Here is a 22,381-nt window from a genome sequence, read left to right as displayed (position 1 = left end):
CACTTTGAAAACAAAGTGATCTTTTATGTGTTTTTTCCTGTGCGTACACTCGAGGCTCTGAGATTAAAAAATGGAAAGTTTCACAATATGATACTGCCTGGTTTGGCCACCAAGGATAGTACAACACTACCACGGGGGTTAAACATGGTATTTGATACAATATGATATGATAAGATGAGAATGTTCAATTATGTTATGCGAAAATATTTTTTATTATGGACAGTTGTTTTATTCTAAAAATGAAAAGATTGAAATGTCGCTCTGTTTTCTTTCCCGATAACATACTTTGAGATTTGCACGCGAAAATGAAATGATTCTTTATCATGCATATGAAACTTTATGAAAATGCTCATGTTGTACACACTAGTATATGTGCTTTGCTAAGTGAGTGTTGATAACTCACCCCCTTATCTCTAAATATTTTTCAGATGAAGTGGATGGTACAGCTAAGGATCAAGAATATAAATTTGTGAATGTGGATGTGGATGGTTCAAATGATGGGGATAGAGTGTTGGATTATTTAAGGTACTATTAATAGAAGGACTTTTTATTGTTCCTTAGATTTGTTATTGTTTTTGGACTTAGTAAGACTTAAGGATTTTTCAATTATTTTGTTGGGACTAATGGGAAATTGTGGACTCTTTGATTTATGTTATTCTTGGAAATGACTATATAGACATCATTAAGCATTAATAGTGGAAAATATGATATTTTTTATTATTTTCGAAGTCTTTTATGATTTTAGATTTGATGAGAGGCAAATTTATAAGTGACAGGTAATAATTCTCCGACCCCTAAGGACCGGGGTGTTACATAATCTCATATATCTTCACTTTTACTATCTTCATATATAATATTATTTATAGCTTGGCAACATTGGAAATCGCCACTACGGGAGTCTGAAATTATACGAAGATAGAGCAATGTTATTTGACCAGTCCCAAGGCAGAGTTCGTGTGGTGCTGAGGGCTAATCAAGTTAAATCATCCTAACAGCTAGTATAATGGTGGAGTGGAGTTCTTTTTTTTTTTCTTTTTCTTTTTTTTTTCTTTTTTTTTCATTTTTTTTGGGGGTGGGGGGGTGGGGTTGGGGCGCGTTTGTAATGTTGGGAATTTGGACCTCCCAAATTCACCCCCCTAGGATCTACCCTTTGCAGGAATAACAAGAAAAATAGAGAAATAATAACAATATAAGAAATTTACGTGGAAACTCCAAAACAGGAGAAAAACCACCAGACCCGGAGAAGAAAATTCACTATGTGAAAAATTGTTACAATCACACAATTTTTCTCCTCACCACACCCTCAAAACTACCCCACTAGTAAAACTTTAACTTTACACCTCTTCCCCTTTTACAAAAGGCTAATAGAGGAATTTAACTAAAGTCAAAAGTTACTAGATAAGTTTTCAACTGGTGCACTTAAACTAAGAGGCTAAGCCTCTTATTTATAACCTAAATATTTTGCTCATCCTTATTTCCCACCGGTGTGGGACTATAAAAAAGACACAAAAGTCAACAATTTCCACCTTGTGACTTTGACTGGTCTCACAGCCAAGCTCCACTGCAATGAAGATCTTCATAGCTTCCGCTATCATATTTCACCATAAAAACATACCCACTCAGAATAAACCAATTCCAAGCATTTCACTTCGGCCCATGTCGAAAACAACCTTGCTGAAAATTATGGTGTAACTTCCACGTTTGGCTCTCCTAGAAGCTCATCAGCCATCGACATGAATTTCCACCACACACCCTACATCAATGCCAAACCAATGCCTGTGTGCAAACTTGTGGACCCGCTAACATTAACACATCCTCCATCATGACAACTTTGGGAATTAGCGGCATGCCATGAGGATGTACATGTCTCTTTTTAAAGATCAAAATCTTCCATAGAGAGAGACACAACATTAGCATCATTTCCAGTATCTCCATTTACTGACTTGGAGCCATTTGCCGAACCTGCTCCAGCTCTTGGACAATTTTTCTTAACGTGCCCAGATTGTCTACACTCCCAGCAAACTACTTTCTTCTTCATGGAGTTCTTCATCTTCCCATTTCCAGTTGCTACCATTACTAAGTTCTTAAGTAGAACATTACTTCCACTACTTAGTTTTCCTTCTTCAGAAAAGATTTTACTGGTAACATCTGAAAAAATTATTTTCTCCTTCTCATGTATCAAAATAGGTTTCATGTGCTCATAGGAAGGTGGAAGAGACCAGATGAGTCTCAAGGCTTGATCCTCATCATTAATTTTAACTCCAATAGCTTCTAGCTCAGCGACAATGCCATTGACAATGCTTAAATGATCTGAAATAATTGCACCTTCACTTATCTGCAGTGTATGAAACTGCTCCTTCAGGTACACACGATTTGAGACACCCTTCGTCTGATACAACTCTTCAAGTTTTTCCCAGAGTTCCTTTGCCGTAGATATTCCATGCACATTTGCAAGAACATTTTTGGTCAAGCACAAATGTATCGCACTTGCTGTTCTCAAATCCAGATCCTCCCAATCTTCATCGCTCATTTTAGATCTGCTCATTTCACCAGTCACACTAGTACTAGTGCTGACTTCATGTGTTGGTCTGCCCTTCAATGCCTTGTGTAATCCTGATTGAATCAAGACATCATTGACTTGTACTTGCCACAAGCCAAAATTGATTCTCCCATCAAATTTCTCCACCTCAAATCTGACAAGATTTGAAGCCTTACTTCCTGACATTGCTTTGATAAATTTTACTGTAGAAATGAATAGTACCTCATTAAGTCAGTTCCCAGGAAAGATTGGAGGGTCACAATGGACACACTTAAAATTTCCAATCTCCTAGACAGAACCTCCTTAGACTGTACGTATCCACACTACCACACCAAAGCTCCACCCCACAAAAAGAACCTAATGGCTCTGATACCAATTGTTGGGAATTTGGACCTCCCAAATTCACCTCTTAGGATCTACCCTTTGCAGGAATAACAAGAAAAATAGAGAAATAATAACAACACAAGAAATTTACGTGGAAACTCTAAAACAGAAGAAAAACTACCAGACCCAGAGAAGAAAATTTACTATGTGAAAAATTGTTACAATCACACAATTTTTCTCACACAATTTTTCTCCTCACCACACCCTCAAAGCTACCCCACTAGTAAAACTTTAACTTTACACCTCTTCCCCTTTTACAAAAGGCTAATAGAGGAATTTAACTAAAATCAAAAGTTATTAGAGAAGTTTTCAACTGGTACACTTAAACTAAGAGGCTAAACTTCTTATTTATAACCTAAATATTTTGCTCATCCTTATTTTCTACCGGTGTGGGACTAAAAAAAAAGACACAAAAGTCAACATGTAATTCAACCCAGAATGAACCTAATGTAAAGTCCATGAACTTTCCTGCATCACTCTTTCCTCATCTATTTCCTTCTGGACTTCCGTAAGGAAAATGTTCATCCCCACTTCTTTAAAAATATCCCCTGTTCATTTCTATTGTTCCTTGAGTCTGAAGCCCCCCCATAGCTTGGATAATTCTTCTTCCATACTCTCACCTCTAAAGACTATTGTCTTAGATATAGAAATTCTTTGCCTTAGGAAAGGACTTTCACCTTACTCTTCATAGAAGCAAAGGACCCTCCCGCTCCAAGAGACTTCTTTTCATTCTTTTTGGCAGTTATAAAAGGATGGAGACTTGGAGTTTCATTTCATTTCAGCACAATAATCTTCTTTTTGCTTGCTTATAGCGTATAGCTAGACTCATTCTGTCATTACAGGTAATTTTTTTTAATTATGATATATATTGTTTGATAAATTTATGTAAACTTTTAACTTTCAGTTTTGTAAATTTCACTTGAAATATATTTTGTAAATCTTAATTTCGTGCATTTACAACCCAAAAATATCTGGTGCATTAGAAGTAAGTCCAAGATCCCGACTCAAGAACATCAAAAACTAACTTCTCGCCCCCTCGTCAAATAACAAGGAGTCTCATCCACCAGACCCCAAAAAATAATTAAATAATTGTCAATCTTGCTCGTATCAATCATCTGTTTAATCAGTTGCACAAAATGTTGGTATTCTCTAAGATTGTCGATCTTCACTCAAGATATCACCGATTTTAATGCCAGAAAAAGCCTTAAATGTTGTAGCGTGGTGAGAATATGCAAAAAATTGCTTGATCTTCACTAAATTTAAAAGCACCTTAACCACTTATCTACAAAAGTAAACGGCTTTCCAAGTTTTGTTGCTAGCAATAGAAGAATTATATATTCAGTTTGTGGGGTTTGTAAATATATAGTTTGGGATTTTTACTGGTTATTTTGGACGTTGTATCACACACAGGCTTCAAGTTTGAGTACTCAACGCCGGCGCAGTCGGCATCATTCGATCGGCAAGTGAAGCTGGGGGAAGGTTAGTGTTTACTTTTACTTCTTTTATCGCATGCTAAAGTACTTTAACTGTAACTATTTTTCACGTGCATGATGATTATTAATTTGGTCTTGCTGGAAGGCATAGATGGTGCAAGAAGGTACTGATGCGATAACATAATAATTAATGAATATACTTCCATCGCCTCACCAGCACCCCTCATCCATCCCACCATTGTTCCTTTCTTTTCTTTTTTTTCATTACTTACATGCTGCTCTGTACTTTTTATTTTCCCTCTTAGAGCATTCACGTTGATATAACAAATTTTGAATAAAATGTCACCTTCTGCCTGCACATTCAAAATCTGTCAAGCTGAGATATCATTCAACAGCCGTATTCATACCAAAACCAGATCACAGAGCTACCATGATTGTAAACTTGAATAAAAATAATCAGATGCCATATTGGAACGTATCGCCAGTGATAAAACAACATGCCACAGCATCACTATAGCCCATAATACATGCATGAAATCTAGAAAGAAATATATTAGCTAGAGAAATACTAGTTGTTCAACTGCAAACCAAATTGGTTGCATAAGAACTTTTTCAAAAAAAAAAAAAAAGGTCATGCTGACAACAGAGAAGTGATAGTCACAAGTACCTTAAAGATGAAACTCAAAAAACAATTTCAAATATTAATCAACATAACCGCATCTCTCTTTACATGTCATAAAACAACAAAATAATGAAGGAAAACTCACTCATCCACAGAGAGGAACAGAGGCTCAACTCCTTAATTATATCCCGAGCTTTCTCACGAGGGCAAACCACAACCAGCCAACACTTGATTCCCAAACTACATTTATGAAAGAAAAATACCCTAGCTATAAATACATTACACAAAAATAATGGCATAAATTGATGTGGCATGATGTACTTCGTCAGATTGTAAAGTTACTTTTATTGTAAAGTAGATCTAACAGACTAACTGCAGGTTTGGTAAAAACATCTCAAATCAAAATTCTTATCACATCATTACAACTTTTCTAAATTTCCACACAAAATATAATAAACAACTTAACTTTTTCAAATTCCAACTTAACTTTTTCAAATCTCAAAATAATAATAATACTAAAAAATAATATTTTAAACTTTCATCTCAACTCAAAATTTTCATTTTACTTATCAAACTTACCCTACTTAAAACTATGTCAATTTATATAATTATTTTTTAATAACAAATCCGCTTTGAGTGGTCTAGCTGTTTTTATCAGAAAAGTACCCTCCTATTATGACTTGCCACGTCAGATATCACACTAAATAAAGAATAGATGCCCCCACAGCAAATCACAAACTAAGGTCACTAGAGCCCCTCCCTTCCGTCTCAATTCGATTCCAAACTCACCATCGCTTTCATCGAAGCAGCCCTCACCATCGCGATTCGAAGCTTATCTCTTCCATCTCTTTGCTTCACCGCTCAATAGTTGTTCTCGTTCCACCGCCACCTCCCAGTCTGATGCCGACAGGTTTCCACGGAAATCCATTTCTCACAATCAGTACTCGCTGCGAGACTTGGAATTCTTCCGTCGGAAAATCGTGCGATTCTCTCATGGCAAATCTCGTGGACGAAACCTGGGAAGGTGATAATGTAAGGCACTCGTTGCTAATTTTCTCTAATTTTTCTGGTTCGAATTTAGAAATGCTGTGCTTTAGGAGATGGCATCTAAATTTTCTCGTTGAAGGCCTCAACTTAAGGAATTTCAGATTTTCCTTCCACCTGACAGCAACTTCAACTCCCTCTCCTCAACTCCTCTGCTTAAGCCCCTTCACAACAACACCATTCTCAGCATCCTCAACCATCAGATCAATGAATATAGGCATCAAACATCCACCACAAGCTGCTGTGCAGCAGAATTTCTGCAACAGCAGCTATGGCAGCAGAAAATTTTGTAACCCTCTTGGATCTATCCAGTTTTTTGCCTTTCCGCTTCTATGATGTCTTGAGCCTTTTCCATCCTCATTTTTATCTTCCGTAGAAGGTTGGTTGATGGTAGTTCAAAAGAGGTTGAAGAAAACAGCAAAAAGAAACTGCAAACCGAATTATAACAGCAAGCTTTCCTTCCCTCTTCCATGTCTGGATCTTTTATTTTCTCTTTTTCTGTAAAGCAACTCAACCACGAGACAACCAAGATTCTGTCGCGAGAGGGGGCTGTCGTTTTCCCTGCCACTGTCGCAAGAGGAATCGGGTCCATGGAGATGGCCGAGAGGAAGCGGGACTGTAAGTGACCGAAGAGCTTTCGTGCGAGAGGGGCGAAGTAGATGGGAGTGGAATCGGGTGAAGGCGGTCACACCATCACTAAGTTGTGAAGCCTACGTGGCAACCAACTATTGGAGAGCTGTTATTTGTGGTTTATAAGTCCAACCGGTCATAACGTTTTCTCTTCGTATAATCACTTTGTTGCTATGCAGTCCTACGTTACTCTCAGTCGGAAACCAGTCAGAGTATTATTTCTCTGCAGTCCTACGTTACTCTCAGTCGGAAACCAGTCAAGAGTATTATTTCTCTGCAGTCCTACGTTACTCTCAGTCGGAAACCAGTCAGAGTATTATTTCTCTGCAGTCCTACGTTACTCTCAGTCGGAAACCAGTCAGAGTATTATTTTTGTGGACAATGCTATCTACAGTTTTCATTAAGTATAAATAATTTTATTTTTAAAAGTATTAAAATATTTCTCTTAAAATAATATATATATATTTTTTTAATAAAAGACATGCATATAAGTAAAGACCGCAAATAAAATTTCTCTATCTCTTTACAAAATAATACTATGTCATAAACCAACCTAGACAACAAATCTCAAAAGATATTTAAAACAATAAGATAAAATAAAAATAAAAACACCGCCAAAACTGTTGCAAGAATTGAAAAATGTCCAACCAACCCAAAATGAAAACAACCCATCTTTAACAATACACAGAGGACAACATGTGGTACAAGGAGAGACTTACCACACGAAATCAGCACCAAAAACCAGAGACCAACAACAAACCAATTTCATAAACTGTGCAACAGAGGCGCAGGAGGAAAATATGAACAGTACGCAAGCATAATCATCCAATCTCATCGGCACCCATATTTTAGCTCTACCCAAACAGGCAATTACCTCGTGCGATGAAGAAAATCTCTTGATGAACACTGGTGCTCCCAGATCCTCCTCTAGGGTTGGTGCGCCGTTGTAAGGGGAGGCTTGAGGGCTTGGGAACTACCGGTATGATGATGGAGAGTGGGTTAGCAGTGGCTCTTGGTACAAGGGTGGTCTGAATTCGTAAGGGGTTTCACATGGAGGTAAAGAAGAGGGACAACGGGCAATCGACGGCATGACTGAGGGGGGAATTAGAGAGAGAGAGAGATAGAGATAGAGTAATGGAGACCAAACCGTATAGAGAGAGAGAGAGAGTGATGGATGGAAAGAGAGAGGAGGGAAGACGCTTGCCAGTGGGGTAACGACGACGACACGAGGAGGTGACAGAAGAAATTACAGGGAAGAGACAAAGAATGACGGAGAAAGGTAGAAGGAGAGACTCAAGAGAGGAAGAGTTTTATGTGTCCGGCTTATAGTTGGGATTAATTGTGTTTTGGTTTGTTATTATTTAAATGGAAAATGATAGTATTGTCTATTGAACATGTCTATTCATATTTTTTATTTTTAATTTTTCTATTAACTTTTTTTAATAAAAAATCAAACTTTATTGATAATAAAGATTATAGACGTTTATCAAACCATATGGTTTGAGAAACAAAGTCTAAAATAAAATCCTCCCGAATCTCACAATGCTCAACATTTCATGCATTCTTAACAAGTTTGTGAGTTGTCATATTATCCTCCCTATGTACATAAGTAAAAGAGCTAAAACAACTCTTAATCAAGTGAGACCTAATCTTGTCCATATCCCTACATCCAATTGATTCATCAATCAAGGGCTTTAATAGGATGCATCTATGACAAAGCTACACTAAGCTCAGCTTCAGTGTATGGTTTAGCTAGGTCTTCATTCATAGATGGTGTCACTTTGTCAGCAATAGAACATAGAAAATCAGTGGAACCCATCGGCTTTGAAGTTGTGAAAAGTTCCTCAAAATAATCAAGAATAACCTTATTTCTCTGCTCACCAAACTGCCATAGCCCATTACCATCTTTAATTCTCACCAAGTTATTCGTTTTTTCGCCTTTGAGATGTCTTCATATAGAAATATCTTGAATTTTGGTCCCCTTCCTTTAACCACAACACTTTAAACCTATGCTTCCACATCAATTCATTCATTTCCAGCCATTTTTTTAACATCTCGGGCCAAATTAAGCTCCTCTACATTGTCCCCAAAAGAACCAAGATCATGTACCCTTTCGATATGCTTCCTGGCCAAAAATAGTTACTTCTACACATTCCCAAAGCAGTTTCTATTCCATGTGTAGTGGGTTTCCACCTTCCTTTATCATATCCATTACATCCCCCATGCTGTTACCTACATCAACCCACCTCCAAACTCTTTTAATAACACCCTCACGGGTCTTATCACTAACCCACATGGCTTCAAACTTAAACTATTTTTTTGGTTTGGTGAAACTTCCTTCCCCCTCATGATTAACCCATATTAGGACATGATCCGAGTATGCAATTGATCCATGAGTAACTGAAGTGAAAGGAAATATGTTCAACCGGTGCAAGTTCACCAAAGGTCTATCCAATCTCTCATAAACACAATTAGAACCCCCTACAATTACTCCAAGTAAACTTATGCCCTCTAAACCCCAAATCTTTCAAAGCATAGTCATCTACCATCCCTCAAAATGCATAAATTTTCCATTGAGGCCTTGGATTTCCTCTCCATTTCTCATGATGGTACAATAACTCATTAAAATTCCCTAAAACAACCCATGGTTCATCATGCTTCCTACAAAGAATTCTTAGTAATCTCTAGGTTTTAAATCTTTCATTAACAACTGAGTGCCCATAAATCCCAGTTAAAAACCATAACCCCTTGGCAAGCTCATCCTCAATAGCAACATCAATATGATAGTAGGAATAATTCAAAACAGATAAGCAAACATCCTTTCCTCCTTTTAACCAATACAATCAACAGCCAAGCAATTCGAAAACCCTAGCTGAAACTTACATACCTCAAATTCACAAGCTGTTAATCTTGTTTCCTATAAAAACAAGATCTCCAGAACTTCCCACTTTACTAAATCGCAAAGGGTCGGAATGCCTTGTGGGTTCCCAAGCCCACGGGAATTCCAACTTAGGGTCTTCATTGATCTCGACAAGGCGATCTAATAGCTTCAGGTTCATGATTGACATCAACCTCCAAACTAGCCACAACCCCTCTCTACGATTGTCTTATTGCAACACCCTTTGTTTCAAAATGCCCCTTCTCCTTTTTACTTCTAAGAAGTTGAAGCCATTGAGAAGAACCAGATTTAGAAGTTGCCATTTCATGCAAAAATGACAGATGCTTCCACTTTCAGCCATCAGACCCATCGGGTTTCTACTGGAACACACTATCTAGATTTTCTTCATGGTCTGCCTCCTTTGTATGCACATCAAGTCCACATGATACGAGCCCCTCCACCTTAGGCCAACTTGAAGTCATAGGCCCAATGTCATAAAACTCAGCACAAAGCCTCTGTTTCCATTTCATGTTTCCTTCATGTCCAGTTTCCTCTTGAACCATTTGAATAACCTCTACAACTGTCCAAGAGATTTCAGGCCCCTTCTGTAACTGCTTCCCAAAGAAATCCAAAACATGTCCTTCACGTCTCCCCCCTTAACTCCTCTACCCCTAAAATTGTCTCCGCCCTATTCACCAAATTCATAATCGCAGTTGAAACTGGGACTTCAGAATGGCCAACATGAATTGCCTTACTGCAATCTACCAATGAACCACCACTTGCCTCCCTATCTAGTCCTGTTTGAAACATTGACGACGGCTTTCTAGTCAATCTGCGAGACTCTTGATTATCCTGGAACCTCCCAGTTTTGAATTTGTCGCCAAAATTTGACGCCCGTAGCCAATCACCATACAACAATACCCCTCCTTCCTTCTCCATCTCACGCGAGCCACACTTCTTGTCAATGTGCCCCAGAAGCCCACACCAATAATAGAAGTTGGGTAAATGCTCATAAGAAAATCGGGCCCAGATTGGATCACCCTCCCCTAATGAGAATTTCATACCCTCTCATAAGAGGCTTTCTAATATCAATTGTGACTCTAACCCCTAACTCGCAAATATGCTTCCCAAGCCACCTCACCCTTTTCCACATCTACTTCCTCTACCCGTCTAATTTTTCCACCGACCAGATTACCAATGTACTCATTTCTAGCTCTTAGAGGAAGATCATTACGGCAGATCCAGAACTGTGCCTCAAAAATTTGAAGTTGATGGACTTGTAGGCTACCATCAACTTCCATCATCAGCACCAAGTGTTTGTCAAAAGGCCAAGGGCCTGCACGAACCACCCTTTCTTTGTCACGAGAATCTTCAAACTCTATTACGAATAGAGTGGAGGTGAGATCTCTAAACCGAACACCATGGATTGCATGCCATGCCTTCTTCAATGTGATCTTAAACACCTCTCAATTATAATGTTTATCGATGAGAAGAGACATAATCAAACACTTGCTGCCACTCCAGATCATATCATCCAATTTATCCAACTTAACCACCCACTTTTTCATTCTCCTAATCCGTTAAAGACCATCGCTTATACAAACCATGTAAATTATTAGCCATCCTAACAATGAAATGAAACATAAATTTCACTCCAAGAACCCACACGAGAGACTACACCAGGCAGTAGACACTCCTCCACTCGTCACCAATAGACACCCCTCATACTTTTTAATAGTTAAGGAAGTGACTATTAGTGAATTTTTAATTTTTTTTTATCTTTTTCTTAATTGTTAAGGATGTTTAAAAAATGATTAAATAAAAATAAAAAAGACTCATTTCTAATATGCACATTTAGTAGGAACATTTGGTAGTCATCCTAACATTGTTCTATTTGAATTGGTAGTGTTACTATGTCACTTAAGTTTGCTATTTTGGTGAGCCCCTAGTGCAAATTATATTTTACTTATTTTTTTGTTTTTTATTTTAAACATTTTTAAAATACATTTAAAAGTTTTTTAAAAAATTTAAAAAAATCACCAATACACTTATAATCACTTTATTAACCATTAAGTAAAAAACATTAAAAAATAAAATAAAACACATGAGCGGTCAAATTAAGGGACAAACTTAGGGAGCCTAGTATTATTTTCCTATTCAAATTTAGCCCTGTTCAGTCCAATGTTATGTCTAGCTAGTCCAGCCCACAACCCAATAAGTATTCATGAATATTCATGAATGTGGCTTTAGAAAGCTTTACTAGGGTTGTGAACCAAACTCAACTTATCCCAAATCAATAATTGATTAAATCCACTACTTTTTCAACTTCCTATAAAAAAGTTAAATTCATCTCAATCTACTTCATATATTTCAACTTAAAAAGTTAGAGATAAACTTAAAAAGTTAAACTCATCTCAATCTAAAAAAGTTGACTGGGACCCATAAAATATTACTATTCATAACTCAACTTAACTCATCTCAACATCCAAATGTAACTGATTTTTATGTTTTTCGCTTGATATCGGGAAAAAAGTCACCGAACTTTAATCCAACAATTTTAGGTTTCTATAAGAGTTCTTCAAGGGTTATGTTACTTTCCCATATTATGCATATATATTTTGTGCGGAATTCTTATATTTATCTTTATTATGACTAGTTAATATTTTTATCTATTGATTTCAATTAATAATCGATGATACTGATAAGAGATAGAGACAAAATATGTAAATAAATATCTTCGGAGGATAAATTAATTTCCTTGATAATTCCCATGTATGAATAATGCACATACCGCTTTTGGCATTTGGTATATTTTGAAATTACTCTTTTTTTTAGAACCACAAAACAAAAATTTCTTTACGAATTAAGAAAGGTAGATCAGTACGTAATTTCCTTCAAACCGATAATGGTTTTTTAATAGTGATAATACTAGACATCGAAAATATATTTCATAAATTTTGTGGAATGTTCTACTTCTATATCCTTTAGTTATCGCCCCAAGTCGGGCAGTTTTGGGTTTGTTTTCTACTCTTATATATATATATATATATATATATATATATATAGAAGACTTATTTGTAAGAAAAAGTTAAAAGTAAGGTTAAGGTTCGGATTTAGGATTTATGTTCAAATACCATGAGGAAAAATAAATTAACTTACTTATATCCATAACAGGAAAATGAAATACGTGTCATGATGTGATCTCTATATGTTTCAAGTTTCATATAATTACAGATAAAATTCTTAATTGATTTCGACAGATTCAACATGGTGAAGAAAAATATGCTCTCAGGCACAATTGTTCCTGAAGTTCTTAGAAATGACAATTACGCGAATTGGAGTGCTTGCATTAAAAACTATCTCTTGGCTCAAGATCTTTGGGATATTTTCGAAACAACCACAAAACCTCCAGAACCAGAAGATGGTGTAATGGAATTCAAAGCTTGGAGGAAGAAGAATGCTGCAGCTTTGCATGCAATTCAAATTTCATGTGGGGTGGAAATACTATCTCAGATCAATCATATCAGTTCCGCCAAAACTGTTTGGGATACGTTGCCCAAATTAATGACCCAACCACCATCGAAAGGAGTTAACCCAGTGGCTAAGCTGGGAAACTCATCAAATATCCCATCTAGTAATATTCACGAGGATCGATCAACGATTGCACCTGATCAAAAGGTTGAACCAGGAAGCTCCTCAAACGATCCAGGTCTCTCTCTTTCTCTAATGATTAACTTTATACACATATGTACTCAACTCATTTTATTACGTTTGGTTTCATTATAAGAAAACAAGGAAAACTTGACAGGGAGGAAAAACATAATTAATACTTGGAACGCGGACTATTATATGGAGTATATGCCACTACATAATGCTTTGAAAAGTGGTGATTGGAACTCTGCAAAAGAATTCTTTAAGCTCCAACCAAATTCAAAGAGCGCAAAAATTACCACTTTGGGCAAGACCGCTCTTCATGTGTCTGTTGAGGCGGGACATGTCCATATAGTGGAAGCGTTGGTGGATCTAATGTCGGAAGATGACTTGGAAGTACAAGACAATTTCGGTGACACAGCTCTAATGGAGACAACATATAGTGGACAGTACAAGATGGCGGAGTGCATGCTTAGAAAGAACAAAAAGTTGGTCAGCATGGGAAAAACTATCCAAAGTGTGGGCCAACTTCTTCCAGTTGTTATGGCTATTTCAAATGGATATATAAAAATGGCTCGCTATCTTTATTCTCTCACTCCGCTAGAAGATCTATTTCCAGAAAAGGGCAGGAGCGGTTCAACACTTTGTACCCAAGCTATATATACCAGAGCCTTAGGTACGTACGTAACAACTTGATCTTCGTCAAACTATATATATATATATATCATCTCCACTACAATTATTAATTCTGTGTTTTTTTTTTTAATTATTGCTTTATGTACACGCACGGGTACAACACAACGTACAGATATTGCTTTGGATCTAATCCGGCGCTGTCCACGTTTGGTTCTTGCTCCGGACAGAGAAAACTTTAGCCCTCTATACGCATTGGCTTCTGTGAAGTACGCATTCCCAAGTGGACATCGTCTCGTGTTTTGGAAACGATGGATCTCCTCTTGTGAGTATACGCACACTCTTCTTTCTGTTACTCTTTTCTTTTTCCTCTCTTTTATGAAATTTTATTAAATTGTTCCAGTATTATAACGAGCACACAGCTATGATCGATCATGAATTTAACTATTCTTCCAAGGATTACATTCAAGGCGGAATATCACGTTATTTCGAGTACTAAAGTTCACTAAAATTCTAAAATCCTGCTTCTTCTATTTTTGCTACTTTTTTAAATGCTGCAAGATGTATATACGTATATAGATTCATACGTGACGTAGTACTACGCAAGCATTGCATGCATTCATAATTTGGCTTAAGCTTTTGATAATTACCAATCTTGTGATTCATTGACATTTTATCTGAAAGGTATACACATTCAATCGGCAAATGGTACAAGTACCAATGACGTTCAGTTGAGAATTGAAGAAGACGAGGAACGCCAAAGCAATGTAGTAAAAACTAACAAATCATTAGGTACGTAGTTAAGCTAGGTCTTCGCTTGCAATAAGGATCATATATATTTTGCACGTACAGGTTCATTTCTCTCAAGATCTTGTGGTGTTCATTACTAGCATAGCATAACTATTTTTCTTTCTGCACTGGCAACATGCATGCGATGTGGACATGCTGATATTTTCTTCCTAAGTAGATCACAAACAGAAATAAAATCAGGCAAAAAATGGTTCATTAAGCTAATATTTAAAAAATTTATGTTTGGTACGGCGCTAAAAATATTTATCGTGCATGGAAATTGGAAGAATGAATTACTCATGCATTGTCTACCCACCTAACTTGATTACTCATTACACCCTAGTTGTCGCCAAAACTTTCGCCATTACGGACGGATGTGCCGGTCCCGGGTGGTGCCCCTCACCCAGCTAATTCCACTCCTCTGAGTTGCACTTGTTTTTTGCATTTTGATGTTGCAAGCTTCCTTTCATGGCTTCGGAAATCTGCATTAATCTTCTAATACATGTACATATATGATTAAATTTCGTTTCTACTTTGTAGTTCAAGCCATCTTGCGCCGACCATTTTCAAAACTCATTAAACTCTTGGGTACGTAAGCTTCATTGGCCAAATTTATCTAATTTCTTGAACCTTTTTATCCCTTTTTTCTTTGTATTGATTCATTTGATTAAATTGTCAATTGTGATCGATTGTTGACAAAGATATCGAGCATTTATATGAAATGAAGTTGGTCCATGAGCAATCCCGTCAACTTCTGGATCATATGTGCAAAGAAATCTTAGTTTCAGATCAAGAGGGAAGGTCTAAAGGTAAAGTTTATCAAGCCATTTTCCGTTCAATCAAGGAAGGGGTTTTTGAGTTTGTTCACGATGTAGTGAAAGCGAATCCAGATCTTCTGTGGAGCGTCGATGGCAATTCAAGAAATATATTCTCGTATGCTGTCCTATACCGCCAAGCTGAAATCTTTAGTCTTATATATGGACTAGATGTGAAGAACAGAATTGTATATCAAAGAGATGACTCCTACAACAATATATTACATATGGCAGGGATGTCACCAGTTTCCATTATGCTTAATCGCATACCAGGTGCAGCTTTACAAATGCAAAGAGAATTACAATGGTTTAAGGTCATCTTTCTCACTTTCTATATATATATATATATATATATCTGATATACTCTTCTTCATTACTGCAAGCCGTGGCTATTTTAGCACAACTACACAAATGTGGTGAGGAAGACATACTTACGTACACCACACACCACATATAATTTTTTTTTTTTCTCTTACCAAATATATAGTATATGGATCATGAGTAGAAAAAATAAATTATTTTAGGAAGAATAAAATAAAAACAAATTCAAAAAAATAAAATAAATAAAATAAACATGAAAGATGATACATTTAGAGCTAGACTACTATTCTTGGTATTTGGAATTTGAGTACTGCAATTAAATCAAGGATCAAATCTTTATTAGATTGTATTGATTTTGGGGCATGGGTACAACAATATTATTCTTGAAATATATCTCTTAGCACTATGCAAATATGTTATAACTAAGAAATAGGTTAGTGACCTAGTTATTAGCTGGGAATATGTATTATATATATATATATATATATATATATTTATTAGCTAAGGATATAATGTTAATATTTTTGGTAAGTAGGATTAGGTGTTTTTTGGGTAAGTAGGATTAGGTGTTTTTTGTTTTGGGTTTTCATTTTCTCGGGTTTTGCAATGGGTTTGATCAGTTTGGGTTATGGTTCTAGCTTTTAGTTTAATTTGTTGTGGGAAAACCAAAAGTACCAATCAATTATTAAAAACGTACTTGAATGGAGTGAAGTTCAGGTCCTATATATTCAATTAGAGTAAGATATTTTATAACTATTTTATAACCTATTTTAAATTAAGCCATATGATATTATCATTTAATTAAAAAAAAAAACTCTTTATTTTAATATCATATTTTACATAGCTTTCTTCAATTTAAAAAAGGCTTAATAAAAAAAACTTGTAGGGAAATCATTACTAATTTTCTTTATTTTTTCCTATTTCATTCACATACATGAATATACCCTCCACTATATGTTTCATAGAAAGTCATGATTTATTTGAATCTAGCCAATAAAGCTTTGGCAATGAAGCTATTAATTAAGGTTTTATTTGATTTTCCTTTATTAATTACATGATAAACTCCTTGGTTATTGTCATTGATTGATATGTACTTCAATATAGATTTTGGTAAACCATCTTTAATTTGTGTTACATATGTAGGAGGTTGAGAGTATTGTCCATCCAAAGGTCAAGGAAGTTGTAAACAAAAAAACTATGACTCCACGAGAGTTGTTTACAGAAAACCACAAGGACTTGATGAAAGAGGGTGAGAAATGGATGAAGGATACAGCAACTTCTTGCACAGTGGTAGCCGCTCTGATTCTTACTATCATGTTTGCTGTAGCCTTTACCGTTCCAGGAGGCAACAATCAAGACACAGGCTTGCCAATATTCTTCAATAAAAAATTGTTTAGGCTCTTTATAATATCTGATTCTTTATCACTATTTTCCTCTGCATCTTCTGTATTGATGTTCTTGGGAATCCTCACATCACGTTATGCAGAAGAAGACTTCTTTAAATCCTTGCCCACAAAGATGATAATAGGCCTTTCAACTCTTTTCTTCTCCATTGCAACCATGATGATAGCCTTTTCTGCAGGTCTTTTACTTATGCTACATGAAGAATCATGGATGGTTGTTCCTATCATATCTTTGGCTAGTATTCCTGTCACCCTCTTCGTGTTGATGCAATTCCCCCTACTTGTAGACATGTATATTTCAACTTATGGACCCGGCATCTTTGATAGGAAAATGAAACGGTGGTTGTAACTTTATCCAAATGACCTAAAGACATTCAATCAACAATTGAAGCATTAATATTGTGTATAATTACCAAATGCATAATGTACTTGTAGAATGTTATTGAAGTTTTTCATAACAATTGGAATGCTATTGAAAATTCTCATAACATTTTCTACAATGCCTAATGTATTAAATCTTATCTTGATCAACTACACATCTCACAAGCATGTTATAGAACATTTGATTATATTTTTGCATCCTATAGAGTCATAAATATTGATTTTAAATCATTTTTAAATATATTATATTTAACATGATGCATATCATTATATTATAACAATAGATCAAATGCCTCATTTTAAATTTTTATCTAAGACCTCAATTTATATTGAACCGCCCCCGGTGCTATGACAAACTTTAAATTTGTAGCCCTCCTTTATGATGTATTCCATCATACTTGAAAATTTTTATCTTTTATCTGTGCGTTGAAGTTGATCTATCGCAGGAGTCGGTGCAGGGTTTTCCAATCGTTCTTTCAACGACAAGGAAGATATGGCAGAGGGTGAAATATGAGAAGCATGGTTTTTATTGTACTAAGTGTTACCGGCAAGGCCACACGGCGGTGGTGTGTAGGATGGGAATGAAAAAAACAGAGGACACGAAGAAGGAGAAGAGAGTTCCAAACTTGGCTTGGAAAGGTAAGAATGAAAAGGAGGAGGTGGATACTGTGAAAAATGATGGAGGGGTTCAAGTGGAGGCAGGGGAGCAGATGGGTGCAGTGCAGGATCTGAATGGCACAGGGTCTTCTATGGCTACTGTCATGGAAACCGGGTTAATATTGAAGGATGCTTTGTTAAATGAGAGTCGGTTGATTGAGAAGGAGGTCAAGGAGGGGGAGGTTTGTGAGGATATTGAGGGTAATGCTGGTCAGGCTTATAGTGTTGGTGAGCGTGTGGGCGATGTGTTGGTGGAAAATAATACGATGGTTATTGCTCGGGATAGTGCTTAAGTAATATCAGTTCCTGAGTTAGGGAAGGTCAACAGAAGGGAGGTTTCAATTAGTGCCGATACGGTGAGTGTGAAAATATGTCATGCATGTAGGGGGGACCCTATTTAGGCCATGAATGAGTGTGATTTGTAGGCAGCGGTGGTGCGGATGGAACCAGTTGACGTCTTACTAAGTACTAATGCTCATGAGGTGGAGAACTTGGAGTTGGTAAATGAATTCTAGAGTTGGAATGTTCAATGCATGTGAGACCGGCAATCGAGCCCTCTAGGATAGCGGTGGATTATTGTTCTGAACAGGAGCATGAGGGGCCTTTGAAGTCGTTTACTGGTAACAAGTTGTATGACTCGGACACTGAGGTGCAAGTGAACTCAAAAAAATCCAAAAATAAATCTATACTGGGAACTAGGCAGTCTATGAGGGTGTCCACCTGTATGTCCAAACTCAATTTATGATTGATACAATTTTAGTGTAGAATGTGAGAGGGTTGGGAAAGACAAGTAAAAGGTTGAGAGGTTTGGTCCGGAGGAAAAATTCTTTTTCGAATGCCGAGGTTAGCATCTTTCTTGAATCTACTGTTGTACTGCTTGAATGTGGAAATGGGTGGGAAGCTATGGTTGTTTAGGAAGGAGAATACGGTCTTTGAAGTTGTGACTAAAATGACTCAGATTCAAAAGTTCTGGTGACTTTCATTTATGCTAAGCGTAGTCAGGTAGAGCGGCGGGATCTCTGGCAATCTTTAGTGGATATCAATGTCGGAAGTTGTCCTTGGCTAGTTGTAGGTGATTTTAATATCATCAAGAATGATGATGAGTGGATTGGTGGCCTCCCAAGAGCCCTTTCGGCAATGGATGAGTTCAATTCTTGTTTGGAAATGTGTGGTTTTCTGGATCTTCCATGCACTGGGGGTCGGGTGTCTTGGTGTAATGGCCAAGAGGGTGTTTCTCGGAGTTGGGCTAAATTGGACAGAGTTGTTAGCAACTCTAGCTTTTCCAATGCTTTCCCAAATGAATGGTATGAGTTCTTGCCATGGAAAACTTCAGACCATTGTCCAATGGTTCTTCGGTTACTTAGGGATTGGCAGCAGTATAGCCCATCTCCTTTTGATTTTAGAATATGTGGTATGAACATGACTCCTTCAGGGAGTGTGTAGAGATGGTTTGGCGTGTGCCAGTACGGGGTACTGGACTTATAAAGCTGGTTGCCAAGCTGAAGAAGTTGAAGGTAGCTTTGCGCACATGAAATAGATCGGTGTTTAGCCAGGTGGGGGTTCATATTAAGGACTTAGAGGTCTGGTTGGATGAGCTGGAGAGGCGTTTACATGATGGCTTTTCTATAGAATTGGAGGCTGATTACTTGGCAACGAAGGTTGAGTTGGAAGCTTGGACAGAGAAGAGGTGCGCCTTGCTCAAATTGCTAAGAAAGCCTGGTTGGTTGATGGTGATCGTAACACCAAGTTCTTTCATGCTGTTATAAACCAACGGAAAAAGAACAATTTTATTTTCTCTATGACCTTGGTGGATGGCATGGTCCTAAGCACTCCGGAACAGGTTCATGACAGCACGGTTTGCTATTTTCAGAATTTTTTATCGGGGACTGCTGCTTCTGAGGAAGCCGATCTCTCTTCCCTACTGGGTAAGGTTATTGAGGAAGATGATAATATTTTTCTGGGTAAAGAACCCACGGAGCTAGAGTTTAAGGAGGCTTTAATGTCTATCCCAAAGCACAGTAGTCCCGGTCCGGATGGCTTTGGTTCAGGTTTTTTTAGTAGTTGTTGGGAGCTGGTGAAGGAGGATATGTTGAGGCTGCAAAGGAGTTTTTCTCAAGGGTCCCTTTGCCCCGGTTTTATACATCTTCATACATTGTTATTATTCTGAAGGTTCAGGAGCCAAAAATTTTCGATAAATTTCAGCCTATTAGTTTATGTTCGGTCATCTATAAAATTTTCTCTAAGATCTTGGTTCATCGATTGACTAAGTTTCTTCTGTTGATGGTCTCACAAGAACAATGCGCCTTTATTCCGGAGCAAAGTATCTTTGAGAATATTACACTGGCGCAGGAGATGGTTCATTCATTGAATAAAAAAACAAATGGTGGCAACCTTATGGTCAATGGATATGTCCAAAGCCTACGATCGGGTTGATTGGAATTTTATTTTACATGTTCTTGAGTGCTTCGTATTTTCTTCTCATGTTCGTGGTTTGATGGGTAATTGTATGTGCTCACAATGGTTTTCGATTATGATGAATGGGTCATACAAGGTTTCCAGTCGACCCGGGGCTTCGTCAAGGAGATCCTCTATCTCCATATTTATTTATCATCATGGAGGAAGTTTTGTCTCGACTTCTGAAAAGAAATTTTGAGAGTGGAAGGATTAAGGCTTTTTCTCATCCGTCGGGGGCGCCTTTGATTTCTCACCTCTTCTATGCTAATGATCTTTTGATCTTTCTTAATGGGGAGAAGCGATCCTTACGAAGGTTGATTGAGGTATTGGGATGCTATGAGAGGTGGTCCGGCCAGTTTGTAAGTAAGGAAAAATTAGCGTTGTTTTTCTCTGACCATATCATGAGGGAAAGAAGAATCGGATTGAAGAGATTATCAAGTTTCTGGAAGGAAAATTCCCGATGGTTTATCTAGGTGTTCCGCTTGTGGTGGGGCGGCTAAAGGTGCAGGACTAGGAGCCTTTAGTTGATAAAATTAGGAGCAAAGTGGCTAGTTGGAAGTATAAGTTGCTTTCGCAAGGGGGTCGTCTTATGCTCCTTAGACACATTCTATCGAGCATGGCTATGCACCTTCTTTCGGTGCAATATTCTGAAAGCGATGCATCGCAAGATTAATTCCATGTTATCATCCTTCTTTTGGGATGCTTCGGATGGTCATCGAAAAGGAAGTGGCGTTCGTGGGACTATTTATGTAAACCAATCGGAGAATGGGGTTTGAGTTTGCAGAACTCATTGGAGGTTCAAAGGGCCCTCCATATGAAGTTTGCATGGTGTTTTTGTTTTGGAGAGAGTCTATGGAAAAAAAATTTTCGAGCCAAATACGTTAAGAAGGATCATGTGGTGTTGGCTAGCAGCAACGATTCCCGTTTCTAGAAATCGGTAATGGGAGTTTTGCCAGAGGTACTGGATAATGTTCGGCTATTGGTTAAGGAGGGTAGGGGGTCATTCTGGTATGACCGGTGGCTCTCTAGTGGACCGCTTAGTCTTCTTGATAACATGGATAGGAATCCAGCTCTAAGTATCAAAGATTTATGGGTTGAGAACAGATAGGACAGAGACAAGTTAGTGGAGCTAGTGGGCGTTGCTAAAACAGAGGAGATAATGGCTATAGCAGCGGGTAGATGCGGCAAGGATATACTAGTGTGGATGTTGAGTAAAGATGGAACGTTCTCCTCAGCGTTTGCTTGGGAACATATCAGAGTCAAAGCACCTAAAGACCCTGAAATGGCATGGATTTGGCATGGTTTGCTACCAAAACAAGTGTCTGTGTGTGTTTGGAAAGCTCGGTATAATTGCATGCTGATTGATGAAAATATTTGTCATTTAGGTATCCCGCTAGCTTCCAAATGTAATTGTTGTGCTTCAAGGCAAGAGGAAATGTGAGATCATGTGTTGAGCTCCAACGAGTTTGCAGGTCAGTTGTGGGCTCTTGTGGAGGCCGCGTTGAGGATTCGGATTGTGCCGCATTCTTGGTGGTCAAGAGTTTCACAGTGGTGGTCTTTTGCAAAAGAGTCTTCTACACGGGGCATTCTCCTTGGCATCATACCATGTGTGATCACGTGGAGGCTTTGGATTCGTAGACGTAAGGCACGAATGGAGGGAAGACAAGAAATTGTGGAAGGCGTTTGGCTTGCAGTAAAGACATGGCTTAGAAACATTTCGAAAAGAATGAAGATAGGGGGACCGGTT

General features: G+C 37.6%; 1 protein-coding gene across 2 annotated transcripts; it reads left to right on the top strand.

Annotated features, from left to right (window-relative positions):
* Window positions 1–3,688: 3,688 nt before the first annotated feature.
* LOC122313833 (protein ACCELERATED CELL DEATH 6-like) lies at window positions 3,689–17,642 on the top strand. 2 transcript variants are annotated; one of them, XM_043129102.1, is made up of 9 exons: window positions 3,689–3,765; window positions 4,334–4,402; window positions 12,791–13,239; window positions 13,339–13,857; window positions 13,990–14,139; window positions 14,499–14,606; window positions 15,144–15,191; window positions 15,305–15,732; window positions 16,883–17,642. In XM_043129102.1, the coding sequence occupies exons 3-9, from the start codon at window positions 12,798–12,800 to the stop codon at window positions 17,489–17,491; spliced, it is 2,304 nt and encodes a 767-aa protein (XP_042985036.1). In that variant the 5' UTR covers window positions 3,689–3,765; window positions 4,334–4,402; window positions 12,791–12,797; the 3' UTR covers window positions 17,492–17,642. The 2 variants fall into 2 exon arrangements, with proteins under 2 accessions (XP_042985036.1, XP_042985044.1); XM_043129110.1 differs by lacking the exon at window positions 14,499–14,606.
* The last annotated feature ends 4,739 nt before the right edge of the window (window positions 17,643–22,381 follow it).

Source organism: Carya illinoinensis, chromosome 1, assembly GCF_018687715.1.
Source record: "Carya illinoinensis cultivar Pawnee chromosome 1, C.illinoinensisPawnee_v1, whole genome shotgun sequence".
NCBI lineage: Eukaryota > Viridiplantae > Streptophyta > Magnoliopsida > Fagales > Juglandaceae > Carya > Carya illinoinensis.
This window is presented reverse-complemented; position numbering and strand designations above follow the sequence as displayed.